The following is a 16,593-nucleotide window of genomic DNA, read 5'->3' as shown; positions in this document are numbered from 1 at the left end:
TAATGATGCTCCTTAGTAAACATTGATCGTGCGAACTTTAACGTAACGTTTTCGGTCTTTCCTTTCCTTCTGTTTCTACATTCCTCACCAAATCTCTCGACATCCCTTCATACGTGCCAGGATGTTTGGACTCTTATCCTCTCAGTCCACCGGTGCAGAGTCATCCAAGGATGTCGCTCCTGTAGCCTCAACTGAAGATGCTGCATCATCTCTTCGCGCCGCTGCACTGCTTACTCTTAAGTCCAGTAAACGACGGAAAGTAAAGCCTGATCAGGCTCAGTCGAGTACTCTCCCTATTCGTCCAGCAGCCGTCGAAAACTCTGTACAACTTGACTATGGGCAAGACGACGCCGAAACTGACATTGCCTCTTCACCACCAGAAAAACCCTCGCTTAATCAGCAACCTCCTCCTTCCATCAAAATACCGGAAGTCGATATGGAAGATGGTCAAGTACGTGAGGAGGGTGAAATTAGCGACTCGGAAGAAGTTTCTCCGGTAATTGCTGCTGCGAGTGTTCAGTCGAAAACAACCACACCATCACCTACTTCCAACCGTCCCTCTCCGCCTAGGCCTTCTAACAATCGCCACGTTCCATCGTCGACATTTGCTCTCAAGGTTGAGACTTCGTCATCTAGCTTGTTGGACAGAATGTCAGCCGTTCCTCACGGCCCTTCTTCAAAGTCTCCCCAACGGGTTGAAGTCACTAATGGGGAACATACGTATTTTGTTGATGTTGATCATGTTCGACCTGGTCTAGAAAGTTGGTCATGGTTCAATCTTCCCAAACCGTCTGGACTAAAATTTTTTCATCTTTTCAGTGAATCAAGAACAATATGATACCGCAAAAGATATCGTACTGGACCTTCTAGGCTGGGGCGTTGCTCCCGAATACTTAGTCGATTGTGGCCTTAGTCGGGAAATTGTATTCTACGTTTTCAGCGAGCTCAATCTGCGTCTACCACAAAATCTCAATACAGATGGTATCATTCCCTACACACCTTCCACTCTTGAAACGTTGCTACGAGTTCCGACAAGAGTATCGTCTCCTTTGGGATCTGATTCTGACACCCCACGCCCTCTGGGCCATCCAAGTCTACCTCCCAAACCTTCTTTTCCTGGTCAGGATCTCTCAAGAGACAGTATGCCAAAGCCCGCGGAGTCTTCTGGAGACACCGCAGACGTCACAGTTCTACTTGACATGGAGCGCCAACGACGGCAAGAGCTACTTGCTCGCAAGGCTGTTCAAGCTTCGCGGATAACTCGAAGCATGGGTTCCATTTCACCAACGTCAAAACCTATGGATATTGACGACAAGGACGTTGAGATGACTCCCTCGACTTCGTTGGCGCCGTCAGAAAGTGTCGACGACTTTCTGCGGAGTATTGAACCGGTGGGGTCAGGAAAAATGGATGTCGATGAAGTTCCAGGGCTTGCGTCAACCTCAACACCTGTGCTTGTGGAACGAGAAAAGTCAATTGACCGTATGGTCGAATCCCCCTCCAGTCAAACCCCTCTTCCAACTGATGAGCACCTTATGTCTTCTTTTGGTGCTTCTACTTCGGGGGAGGGCTCGCGGCGGTCGTCATCCAGTGAAGATATATCTGGTACAAGTAATGGCCTAGCCCGTCGAAACGGTAAACGACCTGTTGCCGCGGATTTCGTTGACTTTGATGCTGCCCCGCGAGATCGGCACGGTTCCGGTATCAAGCGGAGTACCGGGAGCTTTGCCAGCATCAGCACAATGCGTCGATGTGTCATTGATTTGAGCGACAGTGAAGGCGAAGCAGATGGTGAGGACGTGCAGATAAAACCTGCAGCTGTGCCTCCAGGAACCACAAATAGTCGTTATTCAACCCCACCGACTTCCTCTGCTGCTGCTGCTACCCCAGACTTTCGAACGATGTCTCCTGCTGCTTTAGCAGTAAAAGAACTGGAAATCCAGAAGATGAGACAAATGATTGCAGAACGCGAACAGGGGCGTCGGATGAAGCTCAAGGTAGGTTCAACGGAGCAAATTTGCGCGAATTTTAAGCTAAAAACGTGGCAGAAGCTCGAGGCTATGAGTAACCCGGACAGTATCCCTGTCAAACAAGAAGAAGAGGATCTTTTGTCATCTCTTGCTATACCCGTCACTCAATCCCCTTCCATGGAGTCTTCCGGTATATCTCCTATGCATCATAGAATATTCATTTCATTAATTATCTCTGTGCGAAGTCACCGCGAACACCATATCCTCGTCGGCTGAAATTGGTTCTCTTATCTCCTCGCCACTGATTCTTCGGCTAACACACAATGGACCTTGCTTCTCCTTACCACGATACAGGTAATGACATAACGAATACTGAAGGCTTAAACACTCCGTCGATCGAGAGTCAAGGTATTTTGATATCTTCAGGACGATATAGGGTGCTGACTTTCGGTAGATGTAGAAAGAAGCCAAGACCCCAAGAACAATCAAGTGGCAAGAATTACACTGTATATCAACTCGAGTTTTCATCTGACTTTCACTATGTTTGAAACTTGTTCAGACAATAGAGATTGCAGAAAGGAGCCCAACGGCAGAAGCAGTCGACGTCGACTTACCCTCGTCTTCGTCGGCACAGGTGCGTCTCCCGAGTTCGTTTGCTCTCCCTTCAATCCGCATTGGCTTTATTGAATTTCTCATTTTACCTGTAGACGACACCGTACCTGTCGGAGCACCACCCAAAGCCAGAAGAAAAGGCCCTGCAGCAAGAAAAGCATGAACAACTTGCGTCCTCGTACATTTCTATCTTTGATTCTTATCCTCTTTTGCGCTTTCGGCCACGACCAATTCTTCAAGAGGGAGTTGGCACGATTGCGACACATTCTTCACCTTCATCGGCTTCGATTATTACTGCTCATTTCTTGTCTCCTACGTCCTCTTTCTCTTCTCCCTCTTCTTTCCTGTCTTTGTTATCTTTGCTATCTGCTATCCGTATGGTCCGATTAGCAACCGTTAGTCAGCTTCTTGATCCTCACAAACGAGTATGTCAGTATGAGATACCAGGTGGAGGGATTTGTAAAGATTCGGATTGTGAGGATTTTCATATGCATAGGATGGGTGGCGCTTCAAGAGGTCTTGCCATAGTTGAGCCTAGTGGTGAGCGGTTCAAAAGCAATTGTTCCATGGTTCGCTCATCCTCCTTGTCTCTTTCATAATATCACCTGCTACCGCTACAGATCAAGACATCGCAAATTATTTGTCTAAGGCTCTTTCTGAAAGCTGGATCACCACCTACGGGGATTCACTCTCTTCTCGGATCATGACTACTCTTGAAGACGTCCGGGTCAATCACCCAACAATAACTCTTGAAGAACGAGTGTTCAGGGTATGCGAGAGACTGCAACCGCACCCTCCGCCCTCGTAATGCTCCCTACGAGTAAACCTTCAACTGGCCAACAAGAAGCTACGAAATACACACCTCGTCGTCTTTCCAGGCCGCGATCGTAGGAGATGGGTCCCCATTCAGCGTCTCGTATGCTTTCTTTGGAAATCTTGCTTTGAGCGACGCCTATGAAGATCTCACCAAGAAGACTCAAGAGGACGGACAAGTGCTTGATTGCATTCGGATTCGAACAAAGGCCACCAATTACAGAAATAAAGGACCTTGGAATCAATTGATTAAACAAAAACAAGGGATGGGGGATCATGAAGAGCGCAGAAGCGCCACTTGATTGTGAGGGAGTGAAAGGTTCTCTTACCTTTCCTTCCTTACTTCAAGAGAGCTAGTGTCAAACTGCATTTGGATCTGGATTTTTCTTGCGATGTATATCTGTATCTTATCTCTCATTCTTTCATATACCTTTCTGCAATTAGAACCGCCTGCTTTTCTCTGCTTTTACGAATATTGAGTGAAACAGACTAAAATTTGGTCACGATACGGTGACGCGTCATGCTTTGCTCGTGTAAATTTTGATTGTTATCAATATCATTAACACTTATGTCGAGCTCGAAGATTTCCGTCCGCACTCTTCCCATCGTCACTGTGCAACCCACGTTCCCTATCGTCGTGAATGAAGTTTACTCTGGGGTAATCCCCTTTGAAAATATCTGGATATCCTGCTACAATAATTCTTCATCAGATCCTCCGGCTCCCTCAAGTTCCATACACTCCAAAGTTCGCGTTGTGCTCGACGATGAGGACCGGGAGAAGGTCGTTTACCAAGTACGCGAGGGGGATGTTCATATCTCAGAGGCAGAACGACGAGATTTCGGTTATATTTACTCAGTTTCCTCGCCTAGTCTGCGGATTCCGCCTACAAGGCTGTTATTTCCAGTCCAGGAATATGCCGATCCAGAAAAATCTAACCCACAGAAACCACACAGGATCACTGCATTTTCCCTTGCCCCCGACAGATCTCAGTATGCCATTGGGTATCTGGATGGATCGGTGTTGCTATACCCGAGTGTTCCTATCCAAAATTCTCAAAGCAAATATCCTACGTCTGCAATGTCCCCTCCATCAGAATCCACGTACACATACAGACGACAGGTCTTGATATCCGCGGCCAGTGCTAGCAGTGGATTATCTCCGGCATTAACCAGAGCTCACAAAAGTACAGTGACCTCCTTACGGTTTTTTCCTTCTTCTCGTGTCCTGTTATCTTCTGGTGCCGATTTCACCTTGCAGGTGTATCCTGCAGATCCGATTGCTGCTGCTTCAGTATCGTCTGCTTCGGGACAGAGTAGCAAACGCGTATCCTCTGTACGCACATTGACTGCTCATACCCGGAGCGTCACTTCTTCGGCTATGATCGGCCGCGGTCGCGCAATAATATCTTCTAGCATGGATGGCACCATCCGTGTATGGAACGTTAGCACAGGCGAAGAGGAGACACTAGTTCACTCTGCTGCCGGAGTGGGTATCGGTATCAATCGAATATTTCTGGACTCCGATCGCGATTTATCGTCCTCGGAAGATGCAGAGCCTTCCTCCAATAGCAGGTTGTATGCCGCCCTTCGTGACGGATCTTTTGAAGTTTTTGCGCTTGGTGGGAACCAAAAACCTCGGAAGCTTGTACACGAGTTCCGCTCGGAAAAATCAATCTATGGTGCCCTCAATGCGATAACTGTCAGCATGCCTACTGCAGAAGCGAGAGAAAAGTTCATTGCGGTTGGATCTGCACAGGGTGTTATCAGTATTTACAACGCCTCTTCATATGCCTCCGTCCATTTTCGCAGAAATGAGGCTAGTATCGAGGATCTGGATTTTGTCCCCCTTCCTCAATCTAAACTTGGGCTGGTTATCACTACAGGAGACGGATTACCTTGGATTGCATCCCTAGATGAACTTCCCATAACGGGGTCGGTTGATGCTAAAGTATCCGTATACGCAGAACTTGTCGGTGGTGATGTTGACGCCGTGCGTAACGTTTCCGTCCATACGGTTTCCTCTACAATTGAGGTGTGGACTGCTAGCGACGATGGAATTGTAAGGAGATATGTGCTCTAATGCTTCTGGTTCTGGTTCTTAGTGCCGTGTTGGGTAGTCTGGGGCCAGTAATGTATAGCCATGGACTATCCAAATTGAATTCATCGGGTTTCAAACTTTTTGCATGTCGTTGGTTTTGTCGGTGACCAGTGATCACCATGTCATGTCAACTTTTCTTCATTCGGGTAATCATCCAACATTTCATTCGTCATTGCTACAGATGGAGGAATTAATCATTTTCAGAAGGAAGCCTATCCCTTCTTCTACAATTTATTATCTGCTGAAAGGCCTCTCAGTCACCAGTGCATAAGCAACGCCGTTCTGTTAGGCTTGTGATTCCACTACATCAATAAGAAAAGCGGAAAGGCACTTCCTGGCATCCCGCGCACGGTGCGTTCCATCTGTTGACTTCTATTGGACTAAACTGAGCGAACCGATAACTAATACGCATTGAGTCATCGCTCCTGCTCACGTCCGGATACCCGTTTTTCCCTTCTCGGATCCGATATGCACTGAACACTGATGAAGCTTATGAAGACAAGTTCAGAAATTTGAATTTGTACCGCTGAAAATAAATTGTATTCGTCCCCGAGCCAGAAGACTCATGTTTGAGAAAACGTTGTCTCCTTTGATAAGGATGAGTTCTTCGTCTCCGTACCCTGTCCGTACCTACTGAATTAATCGAGACAGCCGTTTGTGTTCAGAATATCCTTCGAACAAGGATTTGACCCTGGTCCACATTAAAGCCTCAAGAGTCCATCCAATCTCCGCTCGCGGGAGTGGCTAGAAAATCCTAGTTACGACCCATCCAATTTCTTGGTCGGAAGTATAGGCGTTTGACGGATTTGATCTTAGCGTCGACAGTCATCTTATAAATATCACTCTCCACAAGCACAGGAGTGACTTAACACGCATTCGACGTAGTAATTTGGAAATCAATACTCTATGTAAAGACCACAAATCTAAAATATTTGACCCGACCTCTGTATAAAAGTTGTGAGAGGGCTTCCCAGAGAAACGAAAAAAAGCCGATTATTTCCCACTGTGTATAAGGACCTGCAGACCTGTGCTACATATTGCGATGAAGTATCATTCTCTCAAGTCTCGCTCAAAAGACGTGGGTGGCGCAAGATTTTGCTTGGAAACCTCGAATCTAATGGCGGGTTGGCGACTCTAACAAACCGCAGTGGTGCTGTATACATACGTCAGTATCTTGCTAGTACCAGCCTGAGGAGCCTAGTACTTTGATCATATCATAATCTAATTCAGATAGTATTCAGATTGAACAAATCGATATCTGACCTTGGTTGTATCTCATTCATATGATGGTCCTACATTGACGTCAATAGTGCGCAATTCACGATACATTCGACCTCCTGCTGAGAGGACTAGCGATACGGCTATACAGTGGGATCATCTAGATTTGCGCCACCATCCGAGTCCCAGAGGCTTTCTATTGACATCAGGCAAGGATACGCTCCAATAAACTCCAAGCTCCCAAACTGTACGAGAGGTGCACCAAGTATATTGTAGTCCGTACTGTTGTTGTTACCTTGTGAGCTTACTCTCTTTTCAAGTTGCAAAGATTTTGAGCTTGACATAAAACCGTAAACGCTGCGGATCGGGATCTTGCAAATCCAAACGATTTCGTTCACGGCCTACAATTTACTATAGGTGTAAAGTTATCTATTTTCGCTGATTGACTTTCAATGAGGGATGATGATGGTTTTCTTCTCGAGCCATATTAGTCAATTGTCCTCAGCCTGAGGCTGTTAACAATAATTTCCGTACCTCCTCGCGCCTTCTCGCCTCAATGGCAGTAATCATGACTTGTCTCTCTGCATAAGAAGCCATCTTTCTACTAGTCGGCTTGACTTTAATGAAAAAGCTTCTTAACCCCAGCAAGCCCCAGCACTGTGTCGGTCTGTACCTTCGATATTAAATACACAGGATAGGATAGGATAGGATATGAATTATACTGGCGCAGTACCGAAATGCCCGTGGGTGTAAGTCCATGCCACCTGCGCGCAGCAGCTAAAGTGACACTATGGCATTTCGAATGCTCGTCGTGAACTATTGTCCGACTACGTCAAGTTGAGGATGCTGGTTGGTATTCCACGTCAACGTCGAATTTGAGTCAGGCCCTCTGTCTCTCTCTCTCTCTCTCAGGCCGCTAGCAAGCATCGAGCCAATTGCAAGGGTTTAGAAAGCTTGAACTGAAGCAAGGGTTCCCAAAGATTAAACGATCTAGGAGGATCTAGGTAGCGAGCAGAACCTGGAAGCGAGGGCTTCGCAGGGGATTGTGAGTTTTTCAGCGCTCAGCAGCCGTAGAACTTTCTTCTCCCGCTGGCTTCCTTATGCCTGACGAAAGTTCAAGACGTCGATAGTAAAACGAACGGTCTTGAGCATAACAAAAAAAATTGTGATCGTTGCAGAGTTAACCAAAAGACCGTATTTTCCAAATGAAATTAAACTTCGGTCTCGACAGCTAAAACATAATCGCACGTCGAGAGCTTGTTTGAGCCAGACGGCCTAAGCAGTTTTGGCGTTCGAAATGAACGGTCGAACGATATGATGCTGACTGGAGCCAATCTGTCGAGTCGGTCTTGCCATATAGAGACGCGTTGTTTTACTCCGCCTCAACATGCTACTTACAAATGAAGGACTCTAGCCATTTCATTTGAAAACAAGGAGACAAAATCACTGACCTGGACATTCCTAATAGATATCACATTGAATTGGCGAAACCTGAGAAAATCGACTATCATGTATAAACAAAGACGAGAAGGTGTCCGACTCAACTTTCATGCTCATGAAAATTCGGTTGTAGGAAAAGATCGTATCGATGAATGATCACTCGCCACCAACTTTGCGTTGCTCGATCCAAGGTAATTTCTCTGTTTGTGGAGTTTGTGGATACAGATAGATGTTTGATGCCGATGACTTGATATTGGGGATCTTAGCCGCTATGTAGCTCGACAAGTCTAGCTATTCAATTTGTAGCCATTCTTAGAGCTTTCAGCCAAGGAAAATCGTTTATACATACCATTCACTGTTCGATTCCTTCCGTTCTTGAATCCTTTCATCTCGTCAGGTTACAGAAGCTCACACGAAGGCAAGTCAGCTGGGACGATACTGCATCAAAGATATCCAGGAGTGGGTGCTTGACCATATGCAGACGTGATGCGCCCGCCACGGAGATCGAAGTTACCGGGTGAAATCTGAGCTGAGTGAGAAGTACTGAAAGAGCCAGGCAGTTAGTGGTTCGTGCAAGGCTAGACAAGTACATTAACTTTCAACAAGATCACACGGGAAAAGCACCCGCAGTATCTATCCATCCTTCAGGAAAGATAGAACCAGACAACGTGTTGTGGTCGCGAAGGAAACGTTACAGTAAGTGTTTACCAGTGGCACAGAGTCTAGAGATATGAGTTTACGAAAGTTCAATTAATATGGTGGAACACTGGATAAAAAGGACAGAAATCACCGGAGGTGAGGAACGACCATGATATTGGCCCGATTTAACGAGTCAGTTGTTTGACAAGCGTGAGAGGAAATCAGGCAGTCCACGTGGGTATTAATTTATTATAGGAAAATGAGCTGCCATTTTAAGACAAGGCAGTGTTTGCGCATGTCAAGCAAAAGCAAACACCCGGCTTTGGCTTCCTAAAAAGCTCACTCAGTTTTCCCTCCTCTTTCCCTTTTCGACCTAAAGCCGTCTTGAATCTACCACGTCCAGTAAATAATTGTTTAGTTCCTTCGCGTTTATTGCTCGCTCACATCTGCTCTTCACTGTCTTCTAGTCCCTTATTGTTCCTTGGCTTGATCAACAAGTCTTTTTATTCGTTGGTTTCATGCAAAAGCGCTCTAGAATGGACATGGCAGGCAACCCAGCTGATCCTCAACACTCTCATCCTGGTCACCCTGGCGTTACTGACGACGCGTTTATCAATGACCGGGACGCCGTAGACAGCGGCGGCGACGACGACGACGATGATGACAAGCCAAAGAGCGACAAGAAAGCTGGGAGACGAAAGATTAAGATCGAGTTTATCCAGGACAAGTCCAGGCGGCATATAACATTCTCCAAAAGGAAAGCTGGTATGTTCAATTTTTCCGTGTTATCTCTTGAAACCCTCTTCTAACCGTGCCTTCTCACCTTCCCGTTTCAGGCATTATGAAAAAGGCAATTTTTATTCCTGATTTATCGATGTCTATGTCTGACACACAACTTAGGCTTATGAACTTTCTACCCTCACTGGTACTCAAGTATTGTTACTTGTTGTCTCTGAAACAGGTCTCGTTTATACTTTCACCACCGCTAAGCTCCAGCCGCTCGTCACCCAGCCTGAGGGCAAGAATCTCATCCAGGCATGTCTGAATGCTCCTCATGGTTCTCTACCATCTTCCATGCCTGTTGGCGCTCCTCTTGGTCGCTCGAGTAACATAGGTCCGCCTGCTGCGACACCAGCGAACAACATGCCAGGTGGGCTGTCTATTGGCTCCACCGCCGGCGGAAACGCAAAGGAAGACGAAGATTCCGTAGAAGAGGATGAGTCTTCTCGAGGTGGACGAGCGCAAGTCGGAGATAAGCGACGTCGACGTGCTTCTTCAAATGCTGGCCCGCCACCACCATCGTCGTCCAGCAATCGTGGTGGTCCCACTGGTTCACCTCATTCCGTTAATAGCACTATCCCTCCCCATCTTTCAATATCGTCTGGCACTAATGCCTCCCAATCCCAACCATCATCCGCTCATCCGGGGACTTCACCCCAGATGTCAATGGGCGCATCACCTACGTCTCCACAGCAGGGACATGCTGTCCCTCCAACAAACAGCAATCCGCAGTACGCTTCTTCCTACGGTCATCATACACATCATCCCTCACAACATCCTTCGCATCAACAACAAAGTCCGGATGGCGGAATGTATGGTGGTACACCCGCGCACATGATGCCTGCGGGAAACTATTCGTATCCTGGTAATCAGTCAAACACAACTGGTGGCCAACAACAGCTTGGCGGCTTGGCTGCTGCTGCTGCACAGCATGGACATTGGGGTACTGCCCAACAACAACAGCAGCAGCAACCGCAGCAAGTGGCAGGACAGAATACGCATTACACACGGCGATAGTCCCTCCTGACAGATAATACCTTTTTTAATGAGTACAGTCCCGATGTGACCGTTAGTCGCTTTGTTCCTTGCTGTTCATGATCATGCTTCTTTCAAGTCTACTCACCGGTTTTCGGTTAACGAGTCTTGTATCACCTTATACGATTTTTTTCTCTCGGTTATATTTTCCCTTTCTCTGCTCCGAGATATCATAAAGAAATGTAACACCATAGGTTTCTTTCTCCACTCATCTCTTGCTTCATATCCGTCGTTTTGGCGTGTATCGTATTTCTTGTATGGCGAGTGCTTCTTCTCTATGCCCCTCTTATGTTTCCCTACTTTATCCGACAAGGTCCGGACGTGTCGCTTATTACTGTACTCTTGTATGTAGCGCTATATACGACTGTCCGGTGTCTGGCTAACGAAACGTGTGAGTGTAAAGGTGTCAAGTCCACGTCGACGATGGTTTGAAACCATGATGATAGATTCAACGTTGACGTTGAATGCTCCGGTCAATGTTCATGTAGGAAGTGTGTCGTAACTTGGATCCAGGAGACCACCTGAGACCAACCGAGACCAAGGAGCAACAATCAACCTGCAGGATAAAAGGGAAAAGAGTGCAATACAATCCTTTCCCTGTCCTTTTCTATACCTGGATGGAGAAAGATGAAAGCAAATCTACATACATAGAGCAAATGCATTTGGAAAGATCCAGATTCTCCTCGACATCACTAGATCTACCTTGGCTCGATTCGGGGTGAATCTTTTATTGAGGAACGAGCGGGTTGAGGACTGTGGGCGCCGGGGATGGCATCGGTCATTACGCGAGGTAGAAGGGACGCACGCAGCCTAACGATCAAGTTCATTATTGCTCTTATCTGCTAGCTGAGATTCTGGGGTTGGATAGGACACAACGATTTCGAAAAAAATTTACTACTTGGAAGATATACTACTATACACAGTACTTATGTACAACATGCAAAGGACAAAAACAACAAACATAAGTATAATTTAAGTGATCGTGAGGGGTCTTGAGTGATCGTGAAAGATGAAGATGGTTGAACAAACAAAGGTATAATGAGCCAGATGCAATATGCAGATAGAAGTCGAAAGATGTGATAGATAGGGTGATGAAAAAAGGCTACACGGAGTTCTAGATGAATCAACAAAATCGAAAGAGAACGAGGAATTGGGTTGAATCAATTATCCGAATCTGTACAACAGATCCACGACCTACGTCGCCCATTTAGGGTACTTGTGCGCTTCGATCTAAATGTGTCGTTGAAATTCTTGAATACAACGGAGGCATCATGTTTATGATGCCTCGACGCCTTTCCAGGCGACAAAGATTCGAAGCGACCGACTGAGTCTTCTTGACGGGGCAACAGACGAGGCAATGGGTGGTAAACTCCGAGAACCTTGCTGGGTTTTCGCAAGAACTGACGAGACATTACTGCGGCCATTCATAGGAGAGGCTGGTAGACTATCCGCAGTTGCAGAGGAGTTGAAGATTGAATTAGATGGTGGTAAAATGGGTTGGTCTGCTCGTTGTCGAGGAACTTCACCTGACAGAAATTTGAAGTTGTTCCTCTGATGTTGCTCTGCCTCCCACTGCTGATATTTCTCACACTCTGTTTCGAACGTTCCACGTTCGGCCGAAGGAGATGCAGGAAAGGTAGTCCATCCGAAACGCTCCTGAAGTACAGCAGGCAAGGCCATACAGTCTTGCATATCTCTAGAAGCACATTGAGATGCATTAAAAAAACAGTCAAACCAAGAGGCTTACAGGTAAAATCGCCTCAACATATCTTCATAAGTCTCTCTGGTTAACTCAGTGAGGGCAGTCTTTAGTCGAGCTTCATTGCTCTCTGGCTCTGACGGTTGATCACGAGATGGTGGGCGGACTGGTCCAATCGACGGTGAGCGCGCCCTTGTCTTTTTTTCCTGAATATTTTTTTTATTTCGGATTTGCTCTTGGTAATCGAGGACCCACTCCCACATTGTCTCTGAACATGCCAAGATCTCTGTCACTCTCAAAGCGAGGTGTAGATTTAGGCTCCTGAGATCAATGTTCATGGTGGTATTAGGTAGCCGGAATCTTACATCGTGGGCGGGGTTGTGTGGTCTGGGGGAGAACATATCGTGCGTTCCGCGAGGAGGGTCGATCTCACTGTAAGATCGATCAGCATCTGCTGCTGCACTGTCCTCTTCCTTCATAGATCCTGTCCGAGCTGATGCAATAGACGATGCTAAAGAGGAAGACGCAGGCTGTTTTATTGACGAGGAAAGAATAGACGCCCTAGTCGAAGGCGAAAGTGCCGAAAGCCTCGAGCCGTCGTAAATGACATAGGGAGATTCACGCTTTACAATCTGCCGCATATTTATCCAATGGTCAGGTAGACCTTCAAAATAAGCTGTGCGGGCACTGGATGGCGTCGGTGAACCAGTAAGACGAGATGATACGTTGGAAGCGTTCGACATACTCCGGCCTCTCGCAGTGTGTACAGTACCAGCAGATAAGGGGGAAGGACGAATGGCATCTTGGGCATCTTCATCGGGATCAGGATCAGGATCACTAGAGCGTGACTGTTCTACGACAGGTATGGGAGGGAATGTGAATATGACAGGCGGATGTGTCCGGAGATCTAGAGGAAAGGGGATGAGAACCTATTAGAAGCAAGCAAAAGAGCGAAGTACCTTTAAAATACAGGCCCAGGAGATTTGGCAGCAACGATAAGGGCGAAAGGTTTACGAATCTCGCTGCATTCATCTCGTTGTATATCATCTCCAGCATCGAATGATCACGAGGATTCACTGGAGGCTTTGGAAGAGTCCTGAGGAGGAACGGAGCAGCTGTACTAGTAGATGATATGATTCGAGATTCCTTATCCGCGTCTACGGCCGCGTTAAGTGAATGAGGACTGCTTGATGATAATGAGTGCATGCTTTGTGAAAAACTCATAGACGGTAAGTGTATACTTGAACTGGTCCCGAACCCATTATTGCTGGTGGAGAGTGGGCGTTTCGGCGACGACGGGCTGTTACTGCTCGTCACGTAGTTCAACTTTGCGTATGGGTTGGGGGAGTATGGAGACGAAAGTTGAAGGTCCGTCAAAGAACCGGTTGAAACTGAGAGAGGATGTCGTAATGGAGTCGATTTCGAAGAGGCAGGAATGGATGGTGTATGAATCTCGGAAAGTTGTGGTTTGACTGGCATGATGGTAGAGTCTGTTGGTTCCTGGAAATGGGAAGGCATATGACTCTCAGCACTAGTGTCCAACTGGCCATTTGCTGTGTCGTCATTGACTGAAGCCCAGGTCGCATTTTTCTCTCCTTCCTCATCTTCCACGATTGCCTCGGCCTCTAATCCTCTTCCCATGGTGTTGGGAATAACGGATGGCATGCTCATGAATGCGGTTGTCGGCGAAGCAAGGAAGGATGGTAAGGCTGGTGCGGATGAAGAAGGAGACGGTAGAGGTAACGGGGAACAACGACTTGGGCTTGTTCCGCCAGCTGCCTGATTTGCGGGAGACGGAACCGCGAGGAGGTCATGGGTTGTCCGATCTTGTTCTTCTACAGATGAGTTTCTGGGGGAGCTCGATGTGCTAGCAAGTAACGAATCCCAATCTGAGCCACTATAGCGTTTTCGATCCAACTCCTGGTAATGATTTTCGTCCTCTCTTTCAGATATCACTAGATTATTTTCACCATCACCAAGCCCCATCAAACTGGTGAGAGTAGCATAGTCAAGCGTCGTATTACGTCTCTGGTCGCTGCCTTTTACGGGCACCGAACGTCGCCTGAAGGTTTTTTCTACGATGTGACTATTCGCTATGTCGGTTGCAGTAGAAGAGGAATCCGTCGAACTGGAACTTCGGGGTCTATTTCGATTGCGGATCTCTGGGCCCGAAGCGAAATAAAATGATGAAATTGACGAGGCGGAAGAATGCTGTCGAGCGTCCGAGTCTGAAAATAATGTAGATTCCACAGGGTGCGAGTTGAAATTCTCTGGGATACTTTCATTCTCGTCGTCAACACGGATTGCTCCTCCGGGAAACATCAGGTCTTCCTCAATCATCTCAAAAGCAGCACCAGGCTTCATAACCCTCAAGATTTCTTCAAAAAGATAGTCCCATTTGTCTTCCGGAACACCAAGACTAATACGTTTGATATGCCTATGATGAATAAATGTAATATGAGCGTTAGAACGAGACTTCCGAAAAATGGCTTACACAAAGTCGAATTCTTCATTCGGGAATGGGAGGCTTTCCAAGCTGAAGGATCGCGGTAAACATTTTGCATAGAAAGAGGCAAATTGGAGCTCACAAATTTCCTTGAATCCATGTAACTCTATGTGCCAGATCAGAAGAACCAACTTGTTGCAAGTCTGGCTGAATGGGCACGAGGTCCATCCCGACAAAATGGCATGTGCGCCAAATTCGGGCACAATCCAATATCCAAGAGCCAGTACCTGTGATTGCAAGTTTGATAACGACACCAAGAAAGGCCGAAAAACAACTAACCGCAACCGATGTCTAGTACTTTGGTTGGTGGATTCTCAAACACATGCCACGTTAAACTTTCGCAGATTTGGTGATAGAATAGAGTTTCCCATACGTCCCTGAAGAAAGATACTAGATGTGTATATCTTCTAGACGGAGGGATCAAAGCGGAACTCACAAGTCCAACACCTCTCGGTCGTAGCTCCTCGGGTAAGGTACATCTTCTTTCTTGAACGGATGGTGTTTTCTGCCTCCAGAAACACCCAATCCTCCCATGTCGTGTCCCAATCCTCCTCCCCTGTACCCATTATCCGAACCACTATTATTGGCAAGCGGTCCTTTGACGATGAATTGTGCCTCGCGCGCACTGATATTCCTTTTGAGCTCCTCAAGAATGGTGCGGTCTGCCGTGGAGAATTTGAGATTGTTAGCAGTCTGGTGATCAATATGTTGTTCAAGTGAGGATTTCGAGGAAAAGTTGGAGTTAGGTTTGGAGTGGGATTTTTGTATGCCTGGTGCGGGAGCTGCTGCGGACCCTGAGGTGGAAGCCGTATGAGATGACGGCTTCGCCAGGAATGGCTGTGGCGCCACGATGCCAGAGGACGTTGATTGTCGTGATGGTCGAGAAGAGGATGATACTGGTGGCGTTGTCGTGTGACTATGGCCTGTCGTACCTGAAGTCAATGGTGGATTGCGCGGATTTGGATGAGAAGATTTCGCGGAGGTAATTTTATGTGTTAATCGAGGACTAGCATTGCTATTCGTAGTCAGATTGGGTGACGACGAATTATGAGACGAAGAATTATGAGACGAAGATGGAGTAGGAAGGCCTGAGCCCGGGGTACCACGCTTCTGCAGCAAAGTATTGTTCGAAGTACCATGTCCGTTTGTAGTTGGTGGCGATTTGGCTTTGGCTTTGGCTTTTGCAGAAGACTTGGGACTTCCAGTCGACTTTCGCCGCAGCAAGTAAAAATCAGAGAAACTAAGCCCTGGGCCATGACCATGACCTCCAGCAGAAGAAGGTCGCTATGAATGCACGAATAAGAACGCGAAAATGAACAGGAATTCCATACTACTCACTATTGATGCGCGCTTCGACGACGCAGTCGGTGTAATCAATGTCGGTGGCGCTTCGGAAAAAGTCGCTGGAAAAGGTTCCAGCTCCCAAGGAGTCACTTCTTCCTTCGTCCCTGTCTGGGTTCTGGCTATCGACACATGCTCAAAGCCTGATTTTGTGCTGGCCAATGTCCTTGCAGGATTCCGGGGCGGCCTTCGAGGACTAACGAGAGTGTTTGCGCCCCTGCGGCTATGGTCGAAATCATCCAGAGCCCTGAGATGAGGGTAAGAAGAAGGAATTATTGTTGCCGTCGAGCTATTTTCCGACTGTGATCTCAGATACGGGGGTCGGCGAATGTCCATGATCTCCCTGAATCGTTGGGGGAACAGCGATTTTTTGTAAACGTAGTCGATAAATTATGAAAAATACATCTGGAGGAATGTTGGATGAGAATGGTGGTGGTAGCAG

General features: G+C 47.0%; 4 protein-coding genes across 4 annotated transcripts; 3 read left to right on the top strand and 1 right to left on the bottom strand.

The window, feature by feature from the left end:
* The first annotated feature begins 54 nt into the window (after nucleotides 1-54).
* On the top strand, nucleotides 55-2,852 carry C8R40DRAFT_884683 (uncharacterized protein). The gene is made up of 8 exons (XM_046236559.1): nucleotides 55-761; nucleotides 820-1,997; nucleotides 2,049-2,160; nucleotides 2,216-2,251; nucleotides 2,325-2,378; nucleotides 2,425-2,462; nucleotides 2,530-2,617; nucleotides 2,678-2,852. Exons 1-8 carry the CDS (start codon nucleotides 122-124, stop codon nucleotides 2,743-2,745), a joined length of 2,214 nt encoding a protein of 737 aa, XP_046089186.1. The 5' UTR covers nucleotides 55-121; the 3' UTR covers nucleotides 2,746-2,852.
* Nucleotides 2,853-3,963: 1,111 nt separating this feature from the next.
* C8R40DRAFT_1038962 (WD40-repeat-containing domain protein) lies at nucleotides 3,964-5,475 on the top strand (the record flags this gene model as incomplete). The annotated part of the gene is made up of 2 exons (XM_046223788.1): nucleotides 3,964-4,475; nucleotides 4,542-5,475. The coding sequence occupies 2 exons, from the start codon at nucleotides 3,964-3,966 to the stop codon at nucleotides 5,473-5,475; spliced, it is 1,446 nt and encodes a 481-aa protein (XP_046089185.1).
* A 3,498-nt stretch (nucleotides 5,476-8,973) lies between these two features.
* On the top strand, nucleotides 8,974-10,725 carry C8R40DRAFT_884935 (SRF-type transcription factor (DNA-binding and dimerization domain)-domain-containing protein). The gene is made up of 3 exons (XM_046236561.1): nucleotides 8,974-9,555; nucleotides 9,627-9,640; nucleotides 9,691-10,725. Exons 1-3 carry the CDS (start codon nucleotides 9,309-9,311, stop codon nucleotides 10,585-10,587), a joined length of 1,158 nt encoding a protein of 385 aa, XP_046089184.1. The 5' UTR covers nucleotides 8,974-9,308; the 3' UTR covers nucleotides 10,588-10,725.
* A 1,155-nt stretch (nucleotides 10,726-11,880) lies between these two features.
* C8R40DRAFT_1168134 (uncharacterized protein) lies at nucleotides 11,881-16,487 on the bottom strand (the record flags this gene model as incomplete). Its single annotated transcript, XM_046231140.1, has 10 exons — nucleotides 11,881-12,301; nucleotides 12,353-12,510; nucleotides 12,566-12,625; nucleotides 12,670-13,211; nucleotides 13,264-14,741; nucleotides 14,799-14,840; nucleotides 14,893-15,037; nucleotides 15,090-15,187; nucleotides 15,247-16,094; nucleotides 16,149-16,487. 10 exons carry the CDS (start codon nucleotides 16,485-16,487, stop codon nucleotides 11,881-11,883), a joined length of 4,131 nt encoding a protein of 1,376 aa, XP_046089183.1.
* Nucleotides 16,488-16,593: the final 106 nt, after the last annotated feature.

Source organism: Lentinula edodes (assembly GCF_021015755.1).
Source record: "Lentinula edodes strain Le(Bin) 0899 ss11 chromosome Unknown C8R40scaffold_8, whole genome shotgun sequence".
Lineage (NCBI taxonomy): Eukaryota > Fungi > Basidiomycota > Agaricomycetes > Agaricales > Omphalotaceae > Lentinula > Lentinula edodes.
This window is presented reverse-complemented; position numbering and strand designations above follow the sequence as displayed.

Bases quoted from the DNA above. Each gene is read 5' to 3' on its own strand.
- C8R40DRAFT_884935 (XM_046236561.1), top strand. From the start codon at position 9,309: ATGCAAAAGCGCTCTAGAATGGACATGGCAGGCAACCCAGCTGATCCT.
- C8R40DRAFT_884683 (XM_046236559.1), top strand. From the start codon at position 122: ATGTTTGGACTCTTATCCTCTCAGTCCACCGGTGCAGAGTCATCCAAG. The intron at 762-819 runs GTTGGTCATGGT...TCATCTTTTCAG, and splicing joins TGTTCGACCTGGTCTAGAAA to TGAATCAAGAACAATATGAT. The intron at 2,463-2,529 runs GCAAGAATTACA...AAACTTGTTCAG, and splicing joins ACCCCAAGAACAATCAAGTG to ACAATAGAGATTGCAGAAAG.